Source organism: Aricia agestis, chromosome 16 (genome assembly GCF_905147365.1).
Source record: "Aricia agestis chromosome 16, ilAriAges1.1, whole genome shotgun sequence".
NCBI classification, from domain to species: domain Eukaryota; kingdom Metazoa; phylum Arthropoda; class Insecta; order Lepidoptera; family Lycaenidae; genus Aricia; species Aricia agestis.
The window spans coordinates 11,741,024-11,767,939 of record NC_056421.1 but is presented as its reverse complement, the minus strand read 5'-3'; the positions used below and the strand labels follow the sequence as shown (position 1 = coordinate 11,767,939).

The following is a 26,916-nucleotide window of genomic DNA, read 5'->3' as shown; positions in this document are numbered from 1 at the left end:
ACGACGCTTAATGAAATAAAAATGAAAGTTATTGGACGTGTCTGGCTTTTTCACTTTCCTTTTGTTTATTTTTCATATTTATTTGTCCTAGGTAAGTAACTTAATTAAACGCCTACGCTTTGTAACCAAAAATATGTGATAACAGTTAATTTCATGGAATTATTAATTCAATGCTAATTTTGTCTTCTTTATAAAAAGGGTTATTTTGCTTGTATTAAAATATATATTTTAGATTTTACTCTGATTCTCTGATATTATTAAAACCATCATCAAATTAATCTGCTATACCTAAATATATAATATATATTTATATTTCTGTCACGTTTCTAAAACACTAAAATTAACCGAATCAAAATCTTAAAACCCACACATTTTACTTTAACAATCAACTGTTATGCTATATTTAATAACCAATTTATACCTGCAACGAAACGCGACAGATACGCGACAGGGGAATAACTTTAAACTATCATCCCGCCCCAACTTTGGGCTGCCCTGATTCAGTATTGAATTTGTGAGCGGAGCGGACAGTTGCGTATCGCGTGGGCCGCATGCAGGGGTGACGAACTTTTACGGACTTGTGTTTGTGCTTTGTGTTATATTTTTGGTAAGTTTATTTTAGTGACTTTTAAATTATTTTTTGTGGTTTCTCAATTGGGTATTTTTGGTATTTGTTGTTCAGGAAAATACTTGATATTAATCAATTTTGAAATTTGAATTATTAATTTAATTAATGAGTTAATTATAAAATAATTTAGGAATACTCAACGGGTTTTACGCCATGTGAATTTAATAATAATATGGAAAATCTCTTATTACAAATTTACAGTTATTTTAAGAGCGTTTCGCGTAGAGTTTGATATACACTTAGCTTTATATTTTGGTAAATTTTAGTCTAAATAGCACTAGTATATTCAATATTGAGTAAGTATATAGAAATTTATAAAATGAAGAAGACCATTATTAGCGTGATTTAAAATAACTTTCAAACGCTGAACAATAATGAACAATAATCTTTTCTTATCTATTTATATAAAAATGGATTCTCAAATGTGTTAGTCGCGCTAAAACTCGAAAACGGCTGAACGGATTGCGCTGATTTTAGTCTTAAAATATTCGTAGAAGTCCAGGGAAGGTTTTAAAGTGACACGAAGTTCACCGGGACAGCTAGTATATTATAAGATTCTCGTGTCACAATGTTAGTTATCGTACTCCTCCGAAACGGCTTTACTGATTTTTACTAAATTTTATATGCATATACAGTGGGTCTGAGAATCGGCTACTGGGTACTTTTTATAATTATTGATATGTGCATTTGTTGAATAAATAGTAAATTATTACAACTCGAGACTGACGGCGACCATAGTTTGTGCGACGGGATAGCAATGGACGTTGCCATGGTGACATACTTATTTAGTCACTTCAATAAAATAATACGGCGAAATACTTTATATGGCAAAGAAACGTTTGCCGGGCAGCCAGTACCTTTATAATCTTACCCCCTTACTAATAAACGTTGTATAAGCTTTGAATAGTTATACAGTGTTTTGTCTTCTTCAATCCAATTAAAAATGTCACTTGTGTGACAGGAACACTAGTCTCTAGATGACGCCCGCAACTCCGTTGCGCCAAAATTCGTTTATCGCGCGGGAACCGTACATTTTTTCGGGATGTAAAGTATCCTATCTCCTTCCCCGGGACTCAAAGTATCTCAAGACCAAATTTCAGCAAACAGGTTTATCGGTTTGGGCGTCAAGAGGTAGCAGACCGATACACTTTCCCATTTATAATATTATTATGGAGGAAGTATGAAAGTATGGATATTCAACGTAACATCCAATATTATATTAAGGATCCAGATGAGGACACTTCACCTAACTTAGTTAGTAACATATTGGCAAGTCTCGGTTAAACTTAAACTTAATTACGGCCCATCATAACCCCGTTAAGACGGCGGTCAAACTTATCCTGACGTTTATGTGTTTTCATCTTCAGCCATCTTGAAATTACAAATTTAATCTATATATATAAAAATGGATTTTCAAATGTGTTAGTCGCGCTAAAACTCGAAAACGGCTGGACGGATTGGGCTGATTTTAGTCTTAAAATGTTCGTAGAAGTCCAGGGAAGGTTTTAAAGTGACACGAAGTTCACCGGGACAGCTAGTATTCGAATAATATTACAATAGTGATTTAATTAAATCTATGATAAAAAAAATAAATATAAAATTGGCATATTTAATTTTATCAAATAAATCGAAATTTTTAACAAGGAAAGAGAAATATATATATTTCTTGCATGCGACGCTGTATGGCGCACGTCTCTTAATTTTCAATTTTTCACAGATATAGAGAGGCGTAAAAGTAAAAATTTCTCGTAAAATAAATACTTTACAAACGGTGCAGTGTACAGATTACAGGTAAAAACTTGTATTGTGTCCGACTTCGTACGTCCGCGTCGTCCGTATTCGTATTTTTTAAACGAAATGGTCAACATTTCGTTTTGTTCCAGTTTGGCTTTAAATCCACCATGATTGGTTATATTATGTATTATTATATAATGGCCATAACAACATAACGATATCCTTATTAACAAACCCCTTCGAAATATTATATCGGTAATATTTTGGCACCCGTTCACAAATTCTGAATATTCACACAGGAATTTACGAAATAACAAAAGTATTTGTTAGCATCTTGGCAATGACCTATTTGCCTTTGTAACGTCTTGACGCAGATATTTAGCTTCCAAAACACGTTCCTTTAAAGTGCTCCCCACAGATTATTGTGTTGGCTAAGGAATTTTTAATGAAATAAAGATTTTTCAAGTTTCTTGAGGTGCATTTATGTTTTTGGGTTTATATTCGATGGGTCAAATATAATTTTACTGTAGTTAGACTTTCTGTCTAAAAGTATTTTTGGGTTCAAATTTGGAGGTTGAATACACAATACACTTGATAATTATAATTCTTGACATTATTGATGAGCATTCTGCTACTATTTATAGTATCTCCCAAATACTATCTAATTTACTAACAATTTTTTTGATATTTTCCAATAAAGCGGTAGATGCTTAAAATTAGAAAAAACAACTTGAATTACAGCTGTTACTTGTCGAACCTCAGGTTTCTACCGGCCTTAATATAATATTTTAATAAAGAAAATGCTATACTGCAAAATGTCTATATAAAATTCATGGTATAATTTACCATAAAATTAATAAGGCTGTCACGTGCAAAGAGTTGGCAAGAGGGCAGGCGAAAATAAAAAATAAAACCTAGCAACGCGGGACTTTTAACTTTTCTGTGCCTTTCGTTGTGTATTTTTAGAGCGATTTGAATAATTTTGGCCTACATTATTTAGTTTATTATTTCCGTTAAATGTCTGACATTTAACGTCGCTGTATTTTACCCGTTAGCTATTTTATAAAGTGCGAATATTTTTGTATCTTTCCTTAAAGAAATAGATTGGTACTTTTGAGAGAAGATCATCTTCGTTGGAAGAGTTTAACGGCTCTAACAGATAATATTTCACTTATATAATATACAAGAATTGCTCGTTTAAAGATATAAGATAAGATAAAGTTGAGCGTTCATTGAAGTCTTGGAGTGTGGCCGTAGCTCGTAAGACGCTTAAATGATTACTCTATGAATGAGCATATATGATAGAACATGACTATTTAATTAGAACATCTGCCAGAATCTATATTTATAACAGCAGAAACAGCATACGTTTCACATGAATTATTAAAGTCACAACTTATATTCTATTTAGAAATGTCGAAGCGCTGAGAATTTCATGAGATTTTTAAAAGGAATTCCGTCGGATGTCTAAAGAAAATCTTAAATCCAATTAGTGTCGACCATTTATTAGTTGGCAGCTTTGCCAGGCGACTTATGTGTTTCTAAAGTAAATTCTTCTTTATGCTTCGATGGTTTTATGTCACAGTTTTAATCTAGAAGTTGCGCCCGGCTCCGCTCGCGTAAAAAAAGTACGGGCAATTGTAAATGTGCCCAAAAAAAATGTCCTTCCTCTACTTATATATTTGCTAAATTTCTACAAAATCAATGCAGGAATCTTAAATCAAAATAATATTTTTAATTAAATTATATTTTTTTCCTTTTCTCTCGTTACACACACACACACACACTAGTATACAAAAAAACGATTCACTATAACATTGTAATTTTTAAATATTCAACATCTTAGAAGATTTTTTCCCTCATGAAATTAATCAGGATTCATCTCATTGTATCCCGAGGGACAGGACTAGATTATTAAGGGATATAATATTATCTGTGCTTGGCGGTAGGAACTTAATTAATCCGAATAACAAAAGAAAGGTAAATATAATATAGGTTACTTATTATTTAATAATAAGTAGTAAGTAACTATAAAAAGAAAACGAAAATTAAAAATTCAACAGTGGTAACCAGTTAATATTTGCATAGAAGTAAAACAAAATAATTTGATTAATGACTTTGGTTTTCTGAAATAAAATAAACAAAATATTAAACGGTGGTAGGCATCATGTGGACGTTCAGACTTTAGAGAGTATTTGAAAAAAATAATTCTGAATAAAAAAAATTGAGTTGGAGTTTTTTGAGTTTATTAGATCATACTAGATAACTATGTCCACACTATGCGCTTTCGTCTTCAATTTTCGTCATCTTCTTTCATTCAACGAACGCAACGCCAACATTGTCATCACGTTCGCTTTTGACTGCGCTATAACGCATGCCCTTGACGAACAGAAAAAGGCACAGTGTGGACAAAACCTTCTGATGAACCTTGACGTGAACTTCGTATTTTAGCGAGACTAACATTTAAAATTCATTTTCTCATATACAATGTGGGTATTAAAATTAATGAATAAACAATAAATAATATTGACATAATGATGAAGACAGAAGCTACGAGTATAGAGCATTAGCTGTAATATTATTAAATGGAATATCAGCATCTTTGTGTGCACATCCCACAATGTTTTTGATCACTAGTTGTATCTATGTAGTAGTTTACGATATATTTTCGTCCGGCTCTCAGCAAACACTCAAAGGCTTGCATTCTATCTACTTGTTCAATATTCCATTTTTGATAAGAAACGAAAATGTTTTGTTCCGTAAACATTTTCTATTCCTTGTTATTCTGAAACTTACCGTTCTCTGGAACTTGAAACAGAGTATAGTAGTATTTATTTCAAACTCGGTACTGGAAAGGACGTTTTGAACATTTTAGATTTTGTCTAATTAAAAATTTACACTTTCGTTACGAAGATGACTAAAATAGAGTAGTCTAATTATCATTGATTATGAAATAAAACTAAAATAGAGGCTGAAACAAATACTCTCGATCATGTAAGCTTTCGAACAAACAAAACTTGATAAAATTAATTCCACCCATTTGGATGTAACAATTCCACAGACACGTCAAAATTAAGACATTTAAAACACCCCTTTTTTCGTCGGTGTTTAGAATGTAACGTTAAAACGTAAGTACTAAAAGCGTCGTACTAATTTCTTCGCAGGCTCTTAAACAATTCAAATACGTCTTGATTAGAAATGAAATTAACAGACACGTTGATTGTGATGGTGGTTCAAACAAAGGTATTTAATATGAATATTTGATTACACCTTCACAAAGAACTGAAGTTATGATTAGACGAACAAAGGAATTGGAAAATTAGGATGCAAAAGGAATATTTAATGGTTGAGGCTGTGTTGAGCCAATAAGCTTCTGAGGGCTTCTTAGTCACTAAAACGGAAGGGCTACAAGTCCCAAAACCAAGAGAATTAGAAGCTTCCTCTAACGTCCTCTCATTATAAACCCTATGGTTGCCTAGAAAGACGCATTTGGATCACTTTCCCTGCTTTAAATTCAACAAAAGGTGAAATTATACTGAGCATATCCAACGGTTTATTTTAAAATATAATCCAGATTTAGTAAAAATACTGCGATTAGATTAATTGTATTTCAAATTCCAAAAATAATTCTGAATTCCAATCGAATAAGGATTAGATTACACTGCCAATATTTTTGATCATTTTATTGTAAATCAAAACGCTGACGCTGTGCAAATATGGTGGATTTTGTTGTCTGTTGACGAGTTTATATTCTATTTTTAAATAAATATTCAATTTAGGCGTGCCACGGATGGCTGACTTTAATCGATCGGATAATAGTTGGGAATTAACATACGTGTCCATCAGCTGAATTATAATGGCACCTGGATAATTTACTCCGTATAATAATATTTATACTTCTCCTACTTCTTCTGTTTAATTCGTTGCTGGTTTTGAGAAAGCATACCTCTCCAGCACTCTTGAGAACTTTAAAATGTTCTTAATCTTCACTATTTTATTGAAGCCATACTCAAAAATGTTTTTTTCTACTTTTTCACTGAATAATAAGTAGTGAATAGCAAAAAGTCTATACCATCCACAGACTGAACAAAATTTACAATAAATATCCCATAATCACAATGTACAAAAAGTGAACACGAGGGGTGGTTCTTATCAGATCCATATCTGGCTAGTTATGGCTAAGGGATCATTCAAATATTGGGGTTGCTATCTACTCATGCGTAAAAAAGAAATATTTACATTTGGGTCTTTAAAGCAACAAGCTAAAGGTAAAGTTTGACCAAACTTCCGACAAACTTAAAGCTTAGTAACGTTATTGCTTGCCACTTGAAGACTTGAAGACTTAGGCAACACGACAGTTAGTTCGGAACACTAGGAATTTGATACTATCTATGAGCATGTATGGGCGGTAAGTCCTTTCAACCAAATAGCTTGATAACTATAGTAATAATTTACTCCGTGTGTGACGTCTCAAAATATGTTTGTAATAAATTTAGTTGAGAAATTTAAATTGCAGTTCCGATAATGCTCAACATGAGCGTAATTATCAAAAATAAAACAGTGCAAAAATCAGTAAACTTCCCACCTCATAACGAAATCATGATCACTTAAGTAAATAGATTGGTATCTAAGAGGATCATAATATCGTCCATCTATCAAATCCAAGAAAACAATTTACAACTAATTGTCCTAAAAGTGGGACTTACGAAGCACTCCGACAAATTAACTTGGCGAATCTTGAAGTTAATGTCGTCTTTCGTTTTTGGGTGAATGGTTCTCACCAATGCTTAATAGTATACAAATATTGAATCCTGATTCTAATTAAACATTGAAATAATATTATTTCATTCACGTTTCATGTTGTGGTTTTTATTTATATAATTTCATGTTTCCTATTTTTATAATTTCGTACCATGTATTCTTTGTAATTATTCTCTATGTTAGTGACTGAAGAATTATTTAAATTTTTAGATATTTTGTCTCCTGAGTTTTAACACACATATTTAGCTTCACCTGTATACGTATTACGTATGTTTGTGTGTTACTCTTCTTTTTTAGGGTTCCGTATCCAAAGGGTAAAAACGGGGCCCTATTACTGAGACTTCGATGTCTGTCCGTCTGTCTTGGAACTTGGCTGTAACTCAAGAACCGCTATAGCTAGAATTCTGAAATTTTCACATATTGTGTATATCTGTTGCCGCTATAACAATAAATACTAAAAACCAAATAAAATTAATATTTAAGGGGGGCTCCCATGCAACAAACGTGATACTTTTGGCTTTTTTGCTCTATATCAATAATGGCAACAGGTAGGTACTTGAATTTTTCTCAAAGTTCTTAGTTATATGTGTTGTGTGTACTTTAATATTTAATAATAATATTAAAATAAAATAAAAAAATAAGGGGGGCTCCCATACAAAAAACACCATTTTTGGCCTAATTTTGCTCTATAATGGTACAGAACCATACCTGCGCGAGTCCAACTCGCACTTGGCCGATTATTTTGTACTTTTTTTCTTTTTAATTCGCCTCCGTGGTCCAGTGGTATAGAGCGCGGCTCTTGACTCGGAGGTCGTGGGTTCGACGTTGGAAATATATTATTTCCAAGTGTTGTTAGGACAATGCAGGCTGATCACCTGACTGTCTGAAAAGTAAGATGATCCATACGTCGGATGGGCATGTAAAAGGTCGGTCCTGCGCCTGATCTCTCGCCAGTCGTGTGGGTCTTCCGTCCCACTGGGTTATGAGAGTAAATAGGAATAGATCGTGCTCTTATGTACTGCGCGCTATAAAATTACTCCTGCGTAGCTGGCCTGGTTTCAATGAAACCGGCCACCGTCACCGATACCGGTGTGGGAGTTATCATTACTCTTCTTTGGACTAAGCGTGTTTTTTAACTATATTTGTTACCTTAATTCTCAATTCCCTCAGCGCATTAATCGTTAACTACCCCTTTAATTTGCCTTTTACATTCGAGAACTGTTAGTTTATTACACACTTTAATCATTTTAATATAATTAGTAATAGATCAGGGGTTCCCAACTTAGGGCGCGCCTACTAAGGGGGATTATCCGTCATATGTCACTCTTGACGTAACATTTGCATTTAAGAAGGAACCTAATTTTACGCATAAATTAAACATGAGACTGTTCATTTGAATAATATTGATTCTCTTGGTAATATTATGTATGCAATGCTAGAATGTTAACACAGTGATGTTTTGTTTGAATTAAAACGTGCGGTAGAAAAATTAGTACTCAAAAAGTAATGAGATTTATTTATATTGTAATAGTGAGGAAAATATCAAGTTTTAAGCAATTATTTAGTAATTTGATATCAAAATACTACCAATAGAGTAAATAACAAAAATATTGCAGTCAGACCGTTACTAGTTCCTCCGTTCTCGTAATGACGACGACAGAAAACTACAAGAATTCTTTTATGAATGTAGTTTCTAATACAGAACAAGGCAATTATCCCAAGAGGTTGTTATAAAGACAAGGCAGGTAGGACGTGAGCGTTGATAATTTTGAAGAATCTTCAGAAAACATTTTTTGCTCACAATCAGAAAGCAGGTAATCTCTGTGATTTCCTTTGTTTGCTTACCTTTTCTTTGTGCCTTTGCAAGTTCTGTTCGTATTGTTGACAAATATCGATTTTACCTGAGTCGTCATTCGAAGGAGAGGTATGAGCAAACTATGGAATTCGTCTTTTGTTATTCTGTTTGAAGTTAGATAATTATTGTTATTGTAAAACTATGGCACCAGGTTAATAATATTATCTAAAACATTTATTTAAATAAATTATATAACTCAATGGTACCTGACTGACTGACTGACATAGTGATCTATCATCGCACAGCCCAAACCACTGGACGGATCATGATGAAATTTGGCATACAGGTAGATGTTATGACGTAGGCATCCATTAAGAAAGGATTTTGGTCAATTCTACCCCCAAGATAAAATAGGGAATGAAAGTATGAAACTTTGTCAATTTTAAACCGATCGAGCTCGATCGGTTTGCATTCATAAAGCTACCATGACGTACGCATCTCCTAAGAAAGAATATTTTTTGAAAGGAAAAGCTAGTCAATAATAATGTTATTTATCTTTGTAGGTTCATCAAAAATTATCATCACCTTTATTGTAAATACTTAAGTGTGTCTGTCTGTGACCTCTCTCTGACTCTACAGTCTACACCACAGAAATAAATCTATTGATTTGACTTATAAACTTGATTTATTTCTGTGGTCTACACACTCAAATTGCTAAAACGATTTTAATTAAATTTGTCATGGATATATTTGGAGTCCCGAGGACGGATATGGTGAGATAGATTTAATCACGGACTTTTAGAATGGTGTTGCCCATTTTTTGGGACGGGTAAAAAATGTTAAACTCTCACAAACACTCGTCAGCGCACGTCAACTGAAGGAAATCTTTCAAGACTGCCTCAGAGTAGGCGCAGCCGGCGCGACGAATAGGAAATAATATCTCTAAAAAAATATATTACTAGCGACCCGCCCCCGCGTCGCACGGGTATAAAATATATAGCTACTGAAAAAATAATTAAAATCGATAGCCTATGATCCTTCACGTGTTCAACTTCTTATCTGTGCCAAATAACATAAAAATTGCTCCAGTGGTTCACGAGATCAAGCCCTTTCAAATAATTTCCCCCGTTTTTTCACATTCTCCTATTAGTCTTAGCGTGATAAAATATAGGCTATAGCCTTCCTTAATAAATGGGCTATCTAACACAGAAATAATTTTTCAAATCGGACCAGTAGTTTCTGAGATTAGCGCGTTCAAGTTAGCCCTTTCAAATCATTTTCCCCGTTTTTTCTACATTTTCCTCAATTTCTTCGCTCCTATTAGTCTTAGCGTGATAAAATATACCTTCCTCGATAAATGGGCTATCTAACACTGAAATAATCATCAAAATCCATTGCGTAGTTTTAAAGATTAAAGGGAACAAAGGGACATGAGGGAAAAAAAGCGACTTTGTTTTATAATAAGTATAGATGCTCGCTATTTGCCTCTCCTTTGAATATCTGCCAGCACTCTATAAGAGCAACCCGTTGTTTTTATTAGTGTTTCTCTCAAGCATCCCTCAACTAATATTACGTTCATAATAATCATGGTATTCTGTATTTTACTGATGCTTTTATGCCACCCCTCAAAACTTTGCAACATATTGCTGCTCATGAGCATGACCAGCGGGGCTAAAATTGTCACATAGCATTTCCTGTCAATCAATTCAGCAAATTAATTGTCAAAACTGTCAAACTGACAAATGTCAAATTAGTAAGAATTAATGAATTGAAACTTGCAAGCAGACTTGCATTTTGCGATTTTAAAAAAGTGAATCATATTGTGATTCATTATATGATTCTCCAAAGCAGCCATTTTAGCCCCGCAGAAATAAGAAGTTGGGAAATAAGATTTAATTATTTGGACACAGGAATTTTGTGGTAGTATATTTCAGCGGGGTGTGGCACAATTATCTGACATGGCAACGTTCCAATTACTAGGGGCGGAGCGTTTTGTTAATATTAAGGTACGTTACGTTTGCGGTGTCTCAGCACTTCTCAGAAACCTTTCCTACCGAGAATCTGAAAAGTCTGAATGCGGTGATTTTGTTCTTGAGTTCCTGGTATACTCCTATCTGATATCTTTAAACGAGCAATTCTTGTATATATATAAATATATAATTGGAATCTCGGAATCGGCTCCAAGGATTTTCATGAAATTTAGTATATAGGGGGTTTCGGAGGCGATAAATCGATCTAGCTAGGAATCATTTTTAGAAAATGTCATTTTATTCGTGTTTTATCGAATACCGAGCAAAGCTCGGTCAAATAGCTAGTTATTTTTTAATCGTTTTATTGCGAATTTAATACACCGAGGGCCTGTTTCACCGCTTCCTGATAAGGCTATCCGCCACTTAATTTGACAGATGGAGTATGGAAAATCTGTCAAATAACCCTATCGGGCACCTTATCAGGAAGCGGTGAAACAGGCCATAACTGTCGCACTCAGAGACATTTAATTATGATTAACCTTCAATTTAATGAAGAGATTGACAGATAATGTATGAGGCTTATGTCAAAATTTTAAATTAATTACATTAAATTTACTTAAGTTATTATTAATGCTCGTCTCTAGGTGCGGCAGTTAGGCCCTTTAGCAGTTTTGAAATACACGTTCCTCTTCTTGACACTTAGTCTTTTGAGGGTTCTATAAAGTCACAAGAAGCACTTACACGGCCAACAATTGCGGCAATAAGTGCCCGGCGACACGAATGGACCGATCTGGAGCAATTAGTGGAGCAATATGGAGCAATTTCAATAAATTGCGGCAATTATTTCGGCGATATTGCTCCAGATATTTCATATTGCTCAATGTCGCCGATACGAATTGACGAATATCCGACAGTATTGCCTAGTAACTAGTTGATGCAGTTGCGCCATATCGCTCAATTGTATTGCGATGTACTGCGCAATATTGTTCTGCTTGTTCCTGCTTGTTGCCGAAAATTGCTCGATGTAGTCGTGGCGTCAAAGTTGACGAGAATTGACTGGAATGGAGCAATTTTAGTTGCCCGTATAAGCGTACCTTAAGCCCTATAATGGCCGGTTTGCTGATTCTGATCCAATTATAAAATCCAGTGTTGGTTTGAATCATTGGAATAGTCTAAGCCAGCCTTAAATATTAATTCTTAATGCTTCTTTTTGAATCCTGTGATTTCTTTCAACTTCGTTACGCTAATAATTCTTACATATTTAATTTACTGTTCAATTCTACCCTCATTTATTCAGAGAGCCTAAGCTTTAATTCCAAAGGACAGTTTAAAGTTTAAAGGTACTGTTCTTAAGACCTCAAAGCATCCCAAGAGCTTAATATTTGCTTACGCTGAAAGCTCAAGTGGATCAGTTACGTAAGCTCGTTACAACTTAAAGCTGCATCCATAAAACACGAGCTTATTCGGTAACAACGTTACAGCTGAAAGATTATCTTTTTAGATACAGCCGCGGATGGACGGTTATCTTTGGTCGAGGATTATTCATTAAAATCTTCTGGCATGGCTTCATTTTAGCAACGCATGACCTACAATTCTCTGTAGGAATATAAAGAGAAAAAATGTTGTGTTTGTTAACAAAAACAGGGTTTCAAACTATGCGTCTCCGGTGCCCGTTAAAAATGTCAATAATACAGATCTAAAAGGATTATTCTCCGCGTGGATGACATTGTGCGTGATGACTGATGACATGCATGACGTGCGAAATAGCTGACACTTAAAATTACATCAGTGATAATTTGTATTTCAAATTCATCTTAAGGTGCTCCCTCATACTAGGGAGCATTCGCTTGTAATGTCAAATCAAGTCAAGTATAGAGTCAAGAATTGCAATTCGCACCTTGTAATGATACAGTGTGTAATATCTTGATTCAACTTGTAACATCAACTATCTATGGAAAGCTCAAATTCGAATGTTACATTACACGCGAATGCTGTCATTCAGGGAGATAGTATTGTAATGTAATACTCAAAGTCGAATCTTTAATGTTACATTACACGTGTAATATAATGCTCAAAAACGAATCTGTAATGTTACATTACAAGTGAGTGTGAGAGGTAGCACTTTCAAATTTTGGTTACCCACCAAAACAGCCTTATAGGTTTTTTATTAGACCATTATTAATCATGTCGTTTTTTGTGAAGATATACCTTAGAAAATGTCATAATATAATATTGAAATAAAACAATAATTTTACTAAATTAACAGTTCTTTTGTAGCTAAAGTTGATTTAAATGGAATACCTATTTAAATAGCTACTTGCTAATATTTGAGAATTTTTAATTATTATTCGCTTCATTAATTTAGTCAATTATCATTAATTTAGTGTTTTAATTCATAACTCGTTTTACGTTATTTTGGGTATGAAAAATGGATGGTAGCCGATTTTCAAGATGAGCACACGTCGTCATCATCGGTTCAGCCGTTTCTAAGGAGTTTGAAAAAAAAATAGCTTATCCAGGAAAAGTTGTTTTGCTTTATTATTTGGAGCTTAACAATTTGCCTGTATGAATAATAGCCAAATGGGTATGAGCACTTTTATCATATCTGGTTAGATCTTGTCGCGTTTGTTGCTAAACTACTTCAAAACGGCTGTATTAATTTTGATGATGATGATAATATTTTGTATGCCGATCACCCGATATACATCTAGTAACAAAGTAGGTATACAAACACCGCGATTCGTATATTTTATACGAGCTTTTGCCCGCGGCTTCGCTCGCGTTAAAAAGTATTATTATATACAAACTTTCATCCCCTATTTTAACCCCTTGGAGGTGGAATTGATCAAAATTCTTTCTTAGCGGATGCCTACGTCATAATATCTACCTGCATGCCAAATTTCAGCGATAGCGGTTTAGGTTGTGCGTTGATAGATCACCATGTCAGTCAGTCACCTTTGAGTTTTATATATATAGAAGATAATATTAGTCTTGTAATTTTTACCTAATAATGAATTTGAATAATATGTGTATTTAACGAATAAGTACCAAGTAATATACTAGTAATATCTATCGGTTAACGACCCACAGTTTTGCGATCCAACTTTTAGCTCCCCGAAGACAAATTTCATGAGCTCACGACCTCTTCATATTAAATTTATATTAAGGCGCTTTAGAGGTTTTAAGCAAATAACCAACTCTTTACTCATATTATTAGTTATGATATCCTTTAGGTGTCTAGACTTCAGAGCCCACGCCAATACAATTTTTATAAAGAATATTATATTTCGTTTGCACTGAATAGACTATGTAACTTGAGTCATCTATATTTCTTTTGTTAAAACTTAAAAAAAAACTCAGCTAAAACAGAAAAAACAAGAGGAAAGGAGGTTAGTTTTTAAACACTTAGAATAGAATAGAATAGAATAGAATACGTTTATTTTTTCCAACACACAACATATACAGAATAGAAAATAAAAAGTAAAAAGGACTTAAGCTATGTACAATTATAATTATAGGTATATTGAAAGCCCCAATCCTTATGATAAATACAACAAATTTTCAGGACTAATAAGAATCTATAATGATGTCTTTTAAGATTTTTATAGTTAACTAGATATTATAGAACTTCGTTGTTCTAAAATTAGTTTATCGCGCTGGAACCGTACATTTTTTATGGATAAAAAGTATCCTATGTATAGGAAGGGAGGGGGGGGGGGGGGGGTAAAGATGCGAGAGTCGGAGGGAAATGTTGCTTATAAGTTATAACAAAGGTGTCGCGTCGTCAGTGTTGATTTTTTATCCTCCTTTTTAGGAACAAATTAAGTTAATAATTAAGTGTAGAATCCATATTATTATAACAAACCTTCTAAGTTCTAATATATCGAAGCTAGCACGTACACAAAATAGACTAAATGATATTCAAATCAACCGTATCCGAATATTTAGTGTTTGAATTTAGAACTTATATTGTAATGAATGTATCGAACAGAATATGAATGGAATAAGGGCTGGTACACACTAACTGAAACTTAGGATGTGTTAACACCAAGAAACAAAAAAGAAACGAAATGAGACGAAAAGAGGCGTGGCTTAAGGATTCATTTAAGCAATATGAAAAAGGATATTATAATCCATATAAATTTAGAATTGCATCTACGCGTCGCGTCGCGGTCTGATTCAACCCTTAAGGAGTGAGCACACTGAGACGGGCCGTGCCGGGGCTCAGCGTGCCGGGCCAAAAATCCGCCTCCATACAATTTGTATGGAAGCGGAAATCCGCTGCGCCCCGACACAGTGTGCGATACGCGCATCCGCTTCCATACAAATTGTATGGAGGCAGACTTTTGCGATGAGCCCCAGCACGCTGAACCCCGGCACGGCCCGTCTCAGTGTGCTCACTCCTTTACTGTTTGTGCTCGTAGCGCCCTCTACTCCGATGGCTCCGACCTTTTCGTAATAATCCCTATTGAAATATCAACTACAAAATGTAATACAATGTCAAATTCATTGGGCTGAATTTTATTAATATTTACATGAAAATGTATTTAAACTTTAGTGTAAATCTATTAACTGTATAATTTAGCCGCACTTTTGTCAACTCTGTTAGATCTATTTAACTTAAGAGGATTCCACACCGCCCTTTTTTCCATACAAACGTTGTCCCCTGTTTCCTCCCTGGATAATGCTAGTAGAGTTATAATTTTTTTCCTGAATATCTACGGCCACTAATACAATGTCCCTATGTTTTCTTTTTTTTCATAATTGAATTATTAAATAAGATATGAACGTTCAAAAACCCCAAAAAAATGGCCAGATTTTCCGCTGTGTTCAAACGTCCAGAAAACAGATTTGGCTAGATTATACAAAAAAAGCAAAACATAGGAACACAGCTCAAGCCTTTTTTTAATCTTTAATGAAAAAGTACTTAAATCGGTTAAGTTTTGGAGAAGGAATCAGGGGACAACGAATCGTTGATTTTCTGGATTTTCTGCAGTTGTCTCTATCGCGTTCTGCGGTATCGGCTTGAGGTAAGGGAGACAGCTATAGATATTACACGTACTTTTTTTTCATTTCTCTAGCCCCTGTTGCATCCTCTTAAGTGATAAATTTTCGTTAGCGTAATTACAAACAATAAATTGGTGGAGTTTTATCGCTCAGGGCTTAATGGTTTGGAAGTGCGTTAAACATGAATATTTTAGTATTAAAAAAAAATATATATTTTATGGTATCTGCTGTAGCTATTTCACTTCGAATCGGCGAAGTTTTTGTGCCCTTCGGCCTATCCGTGCTAATATTATAAATGCGAAAGTGTGTCTGTCTGTATCTGTCTGTCTGTTATCTCTTCACGCTTAAACGGCTGAAATGATTTGAATGAAATTTTATATGCAGGTACTTTGAGACCCAAGAAAGGACATAGGATATTTATGTCGTTTTTTTAATGCAAGGGCAAACGAGCAAATGGGTCACCTGATGGAAAGCAACTTCCGTCGCCCATGGACACTTGCAGCATCAGAAGAGATGCAGGTGCGTTGCCGGCCTTTTAAGAGGGAATAGGGTAATAGGGTAGGGAAGGGAAGGGAATAGGGGAGGGTAGGGAAGGGAATAGGTTAGGGGATTGGGCCTCCGGTAAACTCACTCACTCGGCGAAACACAGCGCAAGCGCTGTTTCACGCCGGTTTTCCGTGAGTATGTGGTATTCGTGGCGAAGCATGGCTCTCCCACGTGGTAAAACGTACGGTTCTCGCACGATAAACAACTTTTGGCGCAACGGAGTTTCAGGCCTCATCTAATTTAATAGTATACAGTCGAACTGAGAAACCTCCTCCTTTTTGGAAGCCCGTTAAAAAACGGCAAAACAAGTTGAAAACAACAATGTTTCAGCCATTTCGCCACATCATAAACCACCGTGTTAGTCGAAACTAACACAAAACTCATTCGTTTTAGTTAAAAATAATTCACTTTCCCCCAACAACCCTCCTGAGGCTAATGCTAATTAAAAACTTCTTAATTAACCGTCGTTTCTTTTTACTGTAATCTTCTTATCTGAATGTCACATGTACTGCGCGGAAATGGTTATTTTATTTTTTTAATCCAGTTACACATAATTGAATGGTTCACCGTCGTGATGAAATTAGGCTTTAACGTTATATTATTCGTAACTACTTAAAAAAGTAAAATCAAGTGAATAGGGAACGCAAAGGTTGGAGAGGAGGGTGGTACTAGGATATACAGTAAACAACACGACCAAAATCCGTTAAGTTGCATACGTCGTATCAGAATATTGAGAGAAACGTTGTTAACAGTCGAATAAAACTTTCTATATCTGCTGATGCTGCCTTTTTTTTATCCTCCTTACTTCTTTTTGCTAAAATGACGACCTCTGTGGCTCAGTGGTGAGCGCGTTGGTAGCTCAAGCCAGGGGTCGCGGGTTCGAATCCCGCCGACGGAACAAAAAGATTTTCAAAGTTCCTGGGTCATGGATGTGTATTAAATATGTGTATCATATAATAAAAATCTTAAATATATGTATAGTATAAAAAGTATTAAATATATATTCGTTGTCTGGTACCTGTAACACAAGTCCTTCAGGTACTTAGCACGGGGCCAGACTGACGTGGTGTGAAGCGTCCATAGATATTATTATTACTATTATTATTTTTGCTAAAATGTTTTAAGATAATGCATAGCAATGTGACTTGTCAACGTCGGAATATGATGGACCAATTCAGACGATTGCGAATATTCGTCTGCCATTGCTTAAAATGGACGTCGATTGTGCCTGCAAACAGCTCTCGCAATACAAAAACCTAGCGCAATTGTAGAGTTTTGAACTTTGTTAGGCATATAAAAATGTTTCTTTCTAACCTAATTCATATAAAGTTGATAAAAAAGCGGACTAGAATCATCATTTGTAAAAAATATTAGTAAACAGTGTGCTGACTTTCAATACCTTGACTGCTATACAAAGCAACAGTCAATTCCAATACAAAAGCAAACTATAAGTTACATGCATATAAAGATATCAAATTCCATTCATTATACTCTCCCCAAGCTCACTACTGGTATTAAAATATCATAAATTTGACATTGCCACTCCTATGACTACTATACAAAGAATATTTACAATTCATTTATAGGGTGTTCAACTGTTCGATCTACGTGATTATAGATGCGTGTAGAGGGGACAACTTTTGTACCTCATGATCAAGAAAATACATTTTTTTTTAAATTGAGAAAAAGTTAATTCTAATTTTTTTTATGAAATAAAGGGGGCAAACGAGCAAACGGGTCACCTGATGGAAAGCAACTTCCGTCGCCCATGGACACTCGCAGCATCAGAAGAGCCGCAAGTGCGTTGCCGGCCTTTTAAAAGGGAACAGGGTAATAGGGGAGGGTAAGGAAGGAAAGAGAAGGGAATAGGGGAGAGTAGAGAAGGGAAGGGAAGGGAATAGGGTAGGGGATTAGGCCTCCGGTAAACTCACTCACTCGGCGAAACACAGCGCAAGCGCTGTTTCACGCCAGTTTTCTGTGAGAACGTGGTATTTCTCCGGTCGAGCCGGCCCATTCGTGCCGAAGCATGGCTCTCCCACGTATAAACCTATTGTACCTTAACTTTTTCGTGTTAGGTTTCTACAGTTATTGATTTATCAAAGTGAAAATCCAAAAATGTGTTAGAAAGTCGTTAAATATTTGAAGATGGAAATATTTATATTTATCACGTAAAAAAATAACTAATAATTAATAAACAATTTTAATAATTGTTTCACTATTTGAGAATTGCAAACGGTTCACCAAGATTTTGTAATAGCAGTTCATCTATTCAAATATTCTATCGATTGATATATTTACTTTATGATACTAGCTAATCAAAGTGTTGTCGAATCAACTCTGCATCCATGACCCAAGAACATTGAAAGCTTTTTGTTCCCCCGGCAGGAACCAAACACGCGACCCCCGACTTGTGCCATTGAGCCACAGAGGTCGTTAAGATTATTATATCAAGTGTCCCCTCTATCCAAATACTCTTTGATTCCTCAGTCGATGACTCACGATATTCCCCCGGTTCCATTTACGATATCCATAAACTTTAACTCGTAGGGCAAAGTCCAGAGTTTATTTCACTAAGTTTCCATAATGATCATTATATCCAGGACATAAGGGTCCTGTCAGAGGTTTCGAACGGAGAAACTACAAACTTATATTTCTCGTCAAATTAGAAAAACTGTGTAAGAAATTGGCTTTATTTTTAAGGTTAAAAAGTATAATAACTGTTTTAAAAGTTAATAAATCACAGAATTAATGTTTTATTATTACAAATTAACAATTTACGCAACGTAAATTAATTAAAAAGATTAATGAATAATATTTAAAATTGTTCGTAATAATATAGGGTAAATGACTAGTACATTGGACAGTACTAGTCATTGGACAGAGCATAAAAACACAATATTTATTAATGTTGTTTAAAATACTGCCTGTTTTTAAAGTAAGAGAACGCCCGATTTTTAAGAAGAACGGGTAGTTTTTAAAGCAACCTTAATAAATATAGTGTTTTTGTGCTCTGTCCAATGACTAGTACTGTCCTATCACTAGTCATGTTCACCCTAACTTTTTATGTAACAAGACTTTTCTTTAAAATATAGGTACATACATGGTGTCTTATCCTTAATTCATTCATCATTCTCCTTTATTCCTTATAACTTTAGCTTCAAAATTATAAAACTATTATGAATTGCAAGTAACAATATTAATATTTAAGCCACAGACTAATTAAACCACTGAATGTTCTCACTAGGAGCTTAATGAAATAACTTTGTGTGGTAAAAGTTAAACTAATATTTAAATTGCATCCTGTCTGATTACTCTAGTCTATGGCGAAGTCAAAAGGAACGGTAATGATTTTAGGTATTTTCACTGAAGCGCCTGAGATATTGCGGGCGCGTTCTTATTGCAACATCCAAGGAAGGTCTTCAGCGTATTATCACTAGAATGAATCCCATAAAGCAGGTTTGAGGATGAATGCTTCAAAAACAAAAATAATGACTATAGCTAATAACCCTCAAAATACAATAAACAAAGTGGACAACACCTTGCTGACGAGAGTGGATAAGTACAAATACTTGGGTTCCTGGGTAACAGAAAGCTGGGAATCAGAGACTGAGATCCGTGCCCGTATAGAGATAGCGAGGGAACATTAATGAAAATAAACAAAATACTCACAAGCCGCTCTCTCTCTGTTGAGTTACGAACCAGGGTGCTCAAGTGCTATGTTTGGCCGCAAGTCCTTTACGGTTGTGAAGCTTGGGCTATGAAAGAAATTGGAAGCATTTGAGATGTGGACTTACCGGCGAATCCTGCGGATAAAATGGACGGACAAAGTTACAAACGCAGAAGTACTCAAACGTATGCGTAAAAAGGTAGAACTTGTTCGTACCATCAAGCAAAGAAAAGTCGCGTATCTGGGCCATATCTTCAGGAACAAACAGTACAAGCTTCTTCAAACCATAATGATGGGGAAGATTGCCGGGAAAGGAAAACCAGGGAGACGCAAAACATCTTGGCTGAGGAATATCTGAGAATGGACAGGGATAAAGTCTGTTGAAGAACTTTTCAGACTCACTTTGGACAAGGAAAAGTTTCGGAGCATGACTGCCAACCTTCAGTAATTGGAGAGGCACTGGAAGAAGAAGAAGCCTGAGATATATTCTAATAGCTATGTCCACACTATGCGTTTTAGCTTTGTCCACACTGTGCCTTTTTCTGTTCGTCAAGGGCATGCGTTATAGCGCAGTCAACAGCGAACGTGAGGCATGCCCGCGACGCATGTCCTCTCACCGTATCCAAAACTTCAAAAATGACAATATTGGCGTTGCTTTCGTTGACGTATACAATTATTGAATGCGCCAATATGAAAGTTGATGACGAAAATTGAAGATGAAAGTGCACAGTGTGGACATAGCTTTTGGTCTTCAATTTTCGTCATCGTCAAAGAACGCCACGCCAATATTGTCATTTTTGAAGTTTTGGATATGGTCAGAGGGCATGTGTCGCGGGCATGCCTCATGCCTCGCATTCGCTGTTGACTGCGCTATAACGCACGCCCTTGAAGAACAGAAAAAGGCACAGTGTGGACAAAGCTAATGCGATTCGAATGTGGGAGGTGTCAATTTTGTACAGGGCAAATGAGCTCACAATATGCACATAACGCCACGTTGTAAAATGTCACTTACTAGAAACCTCTTTGACATTATTTCTGTTAATATCATCCGTTTAACTTTTGAAGAAGAATTTGAAAACTCTAGTTTTTTTTCCATAAATGAAAGCTATAAGTATTATAATATAAAGGGCCGGGAAAATGACTTGAAATAAAAAAGTAGATTTTGATAAATGTGTAGCCAGGGATCTATCAGCCAGAATATTATGATGAAGCAATTTTTTTCCAGAATTTTTATTTTTTCAGGGAATAAAAATGAGTAATTAGTAATTAGGCTTATGAGTTATGTTTTAAAATGTTATCTCTCTGACATCACATCTACTTACGACTTCAGTTATTTTGTCTGCCTCCACGACAAAGTCATCCACGCGTCAAACTTCATTACGTAATTTGACAGCTCTATTTTTAATTTTCGATCATGCCGGTGTGACAAAAGGGTTAGATCCAGCCAATAGACTTAATTAATTAATTGTAGCGGCTTCATGCACCCATATTATTAATTACAAGTTCATTAAAATACGCCGATAGAGATAAAAGTGACAAGACAAAGCTAGTATAGATAATTTCGCTCGAAAAATGTATGTTAGTTTATACCAGGGTTGACAAAACACTTTTGAATTCCATGTTGATCACGATAATAACAATTAATCTATGCATGCCATAAGGTGTTATTTATTATGTATATAATAGGGGCTTATTCCACTTTTCCCCGTTGACACATGAATAATAAAATAATATTATGACTACTTTATATAGTACATTTTCAAATAAAGAGTTTTTAAGTTAACAAGACGTATTTCCATATTTATAACCTGTTACTGAAATGGTTTCTTTGAACGCCAACTTCTCAAATCGCCTGATTGAAAAATGTTATAAAATATTTTCTGAAACTCCAATTTCATCGGATATGTAGACTCGGTGCATACCGATAACGAAATCTTGGTTTACTGTTATAACTTCTCGTAGTCAATTATTTAACAAAATACCTTGAAGGTTTTCGAAGAATTTTATCCCCTGTTTCCATGTATTTATATTACGGATACAACTCAGTCTCTGCCCCACCCAGAGACGAATATCAATCATTTATTTAACTGTAATTAAATGAGATCTGTCAAATTCTTCACAGTAGTTGTTAAAGTTGAAGTACAGTAAAGTTTGAAGATCATTAAAATATGTTAAACATGCATCAGATTGCATTAACGCGTCAGGTTGCATTGTCAATTGTCCCTTAACTAATAACTAGTGTTGTTGGCTTATTTCATTAATAAAGTTCCAGAAATCACAACAAATCCTTTCATAATATCAAACACATTCAAAAACTTTCGCAATTCAGTTTAATGTGACGCGAAAACAAATTCAATGAAACGATTAAGTAATACTTGTTCACATCTGCTGAAAACAATACACACCCGCATTCAAATTGGTCCTATTTGGGTATCTCAACGATTTACGCCTGTCCATTCAAACTGTCCATTTAACGGTCATAAGCCGCCGATGTCCGCCATATTTCTTTCGAGAACATTCCATGTTATGGCTTCAGATTGGCTTTATCTAGTCCCATATGCACGACTTATTTGCGTACGAATCTACGATTCAATAACGGTGAATTTGGGAATCGGGTTTGGTTTTTTATGGTTGGCTGGGATTGGGTTTGATAATTCATTTGCAAGGTTCTGGCAATGATAAGTGGTTTTCGTTTTTTTACTTCCAAATAATGGTAACTGCATTGTGTGTTGTAAAGTTTGTAAAATAATTTTACGATAAGCTTAACTATAAAATATTATGACAAGTTTTGGAGCGTCCGAAGGAGATATTTATGGCAAGTTTTAATAAAACAGCGCCCAGGTGTGTCCTACTAACCCGAGAATATCACTAATTTATGAATATACTTTTTACATTACGCCGGATTAAATATCCATAATAGCGGTAATAACACAAAGTTTACTCACCGAATCCAGAGTAGTTAAAATAACGTAACTGAATGATTATTTTGAAGTAAATTACTTTGTACCCAGTTATTGAGTCGATGTGGACTTTCCCCTGTTTTTATACAGCTTAAGCTGCAATTTCGCTTTAATGTATTTTTTTACTTGTTTCAGGTTGTGAATAAGCTGGAAACATGGAGACCGTGGTTCAATATTTGCTCCTAGCTCTAGCACTGACCTCAGTGCAAATATCCTTTACTGAAAGCCGTCTAAATGAAAAACGCAGGGATAAAACTGAAAGGAGATATCACGCCGTGCAGACGAAAGATAATATGTGCGAGATTACAAACAGAGAATCCAAAGTACATTGTTACTGCGAGAATACGGAAGTGAAAACCGCCACGAGAGCCGACTGCTGGGTTTTTAATGGCGGAATAGATGAATCGGATCCGATATGGTCTAGTTTTAACTCGCAACCGCTCCTGGAAAAACTTACATTTAACGTCAGATCCGACGGCGCGCTCAAGTTCATCCCGTTGAACGTTATACACAGATTGAAGCGATTACAAAAATTATACATTCATTATGCGACGCTCAACAAAATCGAGAAGAGGACTTTCACGAATATAACGACGCTGAGGGAAATAACTTTAATGAACGACAAAATAATAGCGCTAGACTTTTCGGCGTTCGCGAGCCTCCCGCTACTTGTGAACTTGACGATAAAGGGCAACAAAATAGCAGAGATTCAGAGAGATGTGTTCGTTGATCTCCCGAACCTGAGATATCTCGATCTCTCCTTCAACAATATTAACTTGGCGCATGATGGATGCTTCGAGCATTTGAATATCCTCAACGACCTCGTCCTGGAAGGCAATTTAATCTCCGTATTAACGAGAGACACCTTTAAAGGCCTCGCTAATTTAACGAGGCTGGATTTGAGGTCAAACAAATTGTCGATGATTGGAGATTTAACGTTTTCCGAATTGTGGAATCTAAACGAACTTCTTTTGGATAATAATGAATTGAAATATCTTTCGGAGAGAGCCTTTGATGGCTTAGCTTTGCTTCAAAAACTGTCTATAACTGGTAATAAATTGCAGTCCGTCAACGAAGGGCTTTTAGAGGGCGTAAGAGGGTTGGAATTATTGGATTTGAGAAATAATGAAATCGAATTCTTTACGTACGACACCGTCAAGCCGATCCTCGAGAACTTAAAAATGAAAACCTCCGTCCTCTACTTAAGCGGTAAGTTATTAGGGTTTACGTTGTTGACATCAATAGCCTTTATTGGAAAATCCATTTTTACTACATAATTGATTGTAATTTATTGATCAATTTGACATTGATAGCGATAAAGTTTTCTTAAAATAGTTTCATTATATTACCAATCAATTAATTGAATCTAAATCAATATTTTATTTATGTTTTACTAAAAATGTAGTGTTACTTTTTCATTTTTAGGGTTCCGTACCCAAAGGGTAAAAACAGTACCCTATTACTAAGACTTCGTTGTTTGTCCGTCTGTCTGTCTCCAGGCTGTATCTCAAGAACCGCTATAGCTAGACTTCTGAAATTTTCAAAGATTGTGTATATCTGGGTAACAACAAATACTAAAAATAAAATAAAATGAATAGTTAAGGGGAGCATATATTTATTTTTTTTGGCTTTTCGCTCTATATCAATAATGGCAAGAGGTAGGCACTTGAATTTTTCACACATTCTTTTGTTATATGCGTAGTGCATACCTTAGTATTTAATAACAATATTAAAATAAAATAAATGAGGGCACCCATATAAAACACAATTTTTAGCCTATTTTGCTCTGTATCGGTACGGAACCCTTCATGAGCGAGTCCGACTCGCACTTGGCCAATCTTTTCCGTTCACTATGCTATTTTTTTATAGTGAGTGGTTGTTGACAGCAAAAATTATTATAGTACTCACCATTTACCCTAATACAACCATCACAACGCTCCGGCACGCATCACGTAAGCCATTATGGGGTATGTTAAAATCGAAAAGATAAATAACATTTTGGGCGAACAATACTCTAGTCCCCAGCTTTAAGCCCCCGCCAAAGAGCCGAAACACCCTTCGCGTTAAGGACAATTAATGAGTGTAGCAGTTCGTTTAGAGTCAACAATGGCGTAATAACACGATTTGGCACAATGGAAAATGAATTATTAAAAATCAACAAACCGAACGGGAGTTCACATGATAATTTTATTACTCTTTGTCTGTCCGACGAATCTGGACCCTTTATTAGATTGGGAGAGTCCTAAATTGATATAGATGGGTGGGAATAGATCTCTTTTTACGAATGTGGGAAACGTCAATATTTTAGGCTTCGTGCTTTGTCCGGGTTATATTAAACTAGTAATGCCCGCAAATCCGTTTGCGCTGAAATAAATTTATCGCGCAATTTTACCGTACGTTTTGTGGGATACAAAATGTCCTTTCCCGGAACTCAAAGTGTCTCCGTATAAATTTTCAGCAAAATCGTTCAGCTATTTGAGCGTACAGCGTTATAACAGACAGATAGACACACTCGCGTTTAAAATAATAGCATGGTTCTCATGGATGATGATTGACGGATGATGGATTCTTCTTCTTAGGCACAATTGATAAAAGTTTCCACACAAACATTTGTATGAAAGTAATTCATTTATTCTCCACACAAAATTTATTCCAGCTAAGTCCAATGCATCCCCAATTTACGATTACATCTATCCTCGTCTATCTTAGTGACTTAGGTCGCACATCGATCACGGAGTAGAATTAGATTGCAACATAGAGGAACTTTATATTTTGTATGAGTCTATTAAACTGTTTAGTGTTTAAATAGAATTATAGAACTTACTACAAAAAAAAACCTATTTATTTCAAAATATCTTTCGCTTACGATGTGCGTTGTAATGCATCGTTACAAAGATTTGTTAAATAATTTTGAAATCTCAATGTTATTACAAAAAGAAAAAAATGCACTTTTGGGGGTTTCTCGTCATCTAACGCAAAAACCATTTGACACATAAGATAATTTTCTTGCCATAAAAATGCTGCATTCTTATTTATCTGCCATCCAATATCATTTTTGCTACTTTTCATTGTCACCACCGCAAGTTAAACGTTCTTTTTAATTTAACGCCTAACGAAATACACATACAAGAGCTAAATGATAATAAGTAGCACCTCCATCGTGGGTATCGCAGACATAATAGATTTTCAATTGTTATGCGGCAGCCTGCTGCCGCTTGGGGATCGATGGGTTAAGATATTGCCTTATATAAAGGTATCCATTATTGTTTATGTAAAGTTTGATTTCAATATAATGCATTTTCCTCTCCCAACAGGTAACAAACTTACCTGCGACTGCCGCTTAAGCTGGATCCAGAATCTCCGCAATGAAACTAGCAGCGATCCTCTCAAATCAGCTTTAGACGACGTCACTTGTTATTATAATACCCTTGATAGCGCTGAAGGAAACAACGAAGTTACAATCAACGAGAAAGCGACAATAGATAGCTTCGATTTAGATTCAAATGATGAACCAAAAGATGCTATCGATGAGGAAATATATGATCCACTTAAGTACGAAGCTACTGTGAAGCCTGAAGAACAAGTTTTCGTTGTGGACATCCCAGCGAAAACTCTCCCATGTCCAGGTCTGGTTCGAAACGGTGAAGACTCGCAGATGTTGTCTTCGAAAGATGAAAACTACTGGTTACCGAGTTCAAGTACAATGTTAGTGTCTAGTTTATCCACAGTCATATCATTACTAATCATATTACTACATTAGACTAAGAACGTGTGATTCTGTAAATACGTAAATTTTAGATGACTTAGCGTTAAGAATTTTCTCATTAATAAAGACTGTTTAAGCATTC

At 35.3% G+C, this 26,916-nt stretch overlaps 1 protein-coding gene across 1 annotated transcript; it reads left to right on the top strand.

The window, feature by feature from the left end:
- Positions 1-520: 520 nt before the first annotated feature.
- On the top strand, positions 521-26,916 carry LOC121734715 (connectin-like). The gene is made up of 3 exons (XM_042125313.1): positions 521-607; positions 23,204-24,277; positions 26,383-26,916. Exons 2-3 carry the CDS (start codon positions 23,224-23,226, stop codon positions 26,826-26,828), a joined length of 1,500 nt encoding a protein of 499 aa, XP_041981247.1. The 5' UTR covers positions 521-607; positions 23,204-23,223; the 3' UTR covers positions 26,829-26,916.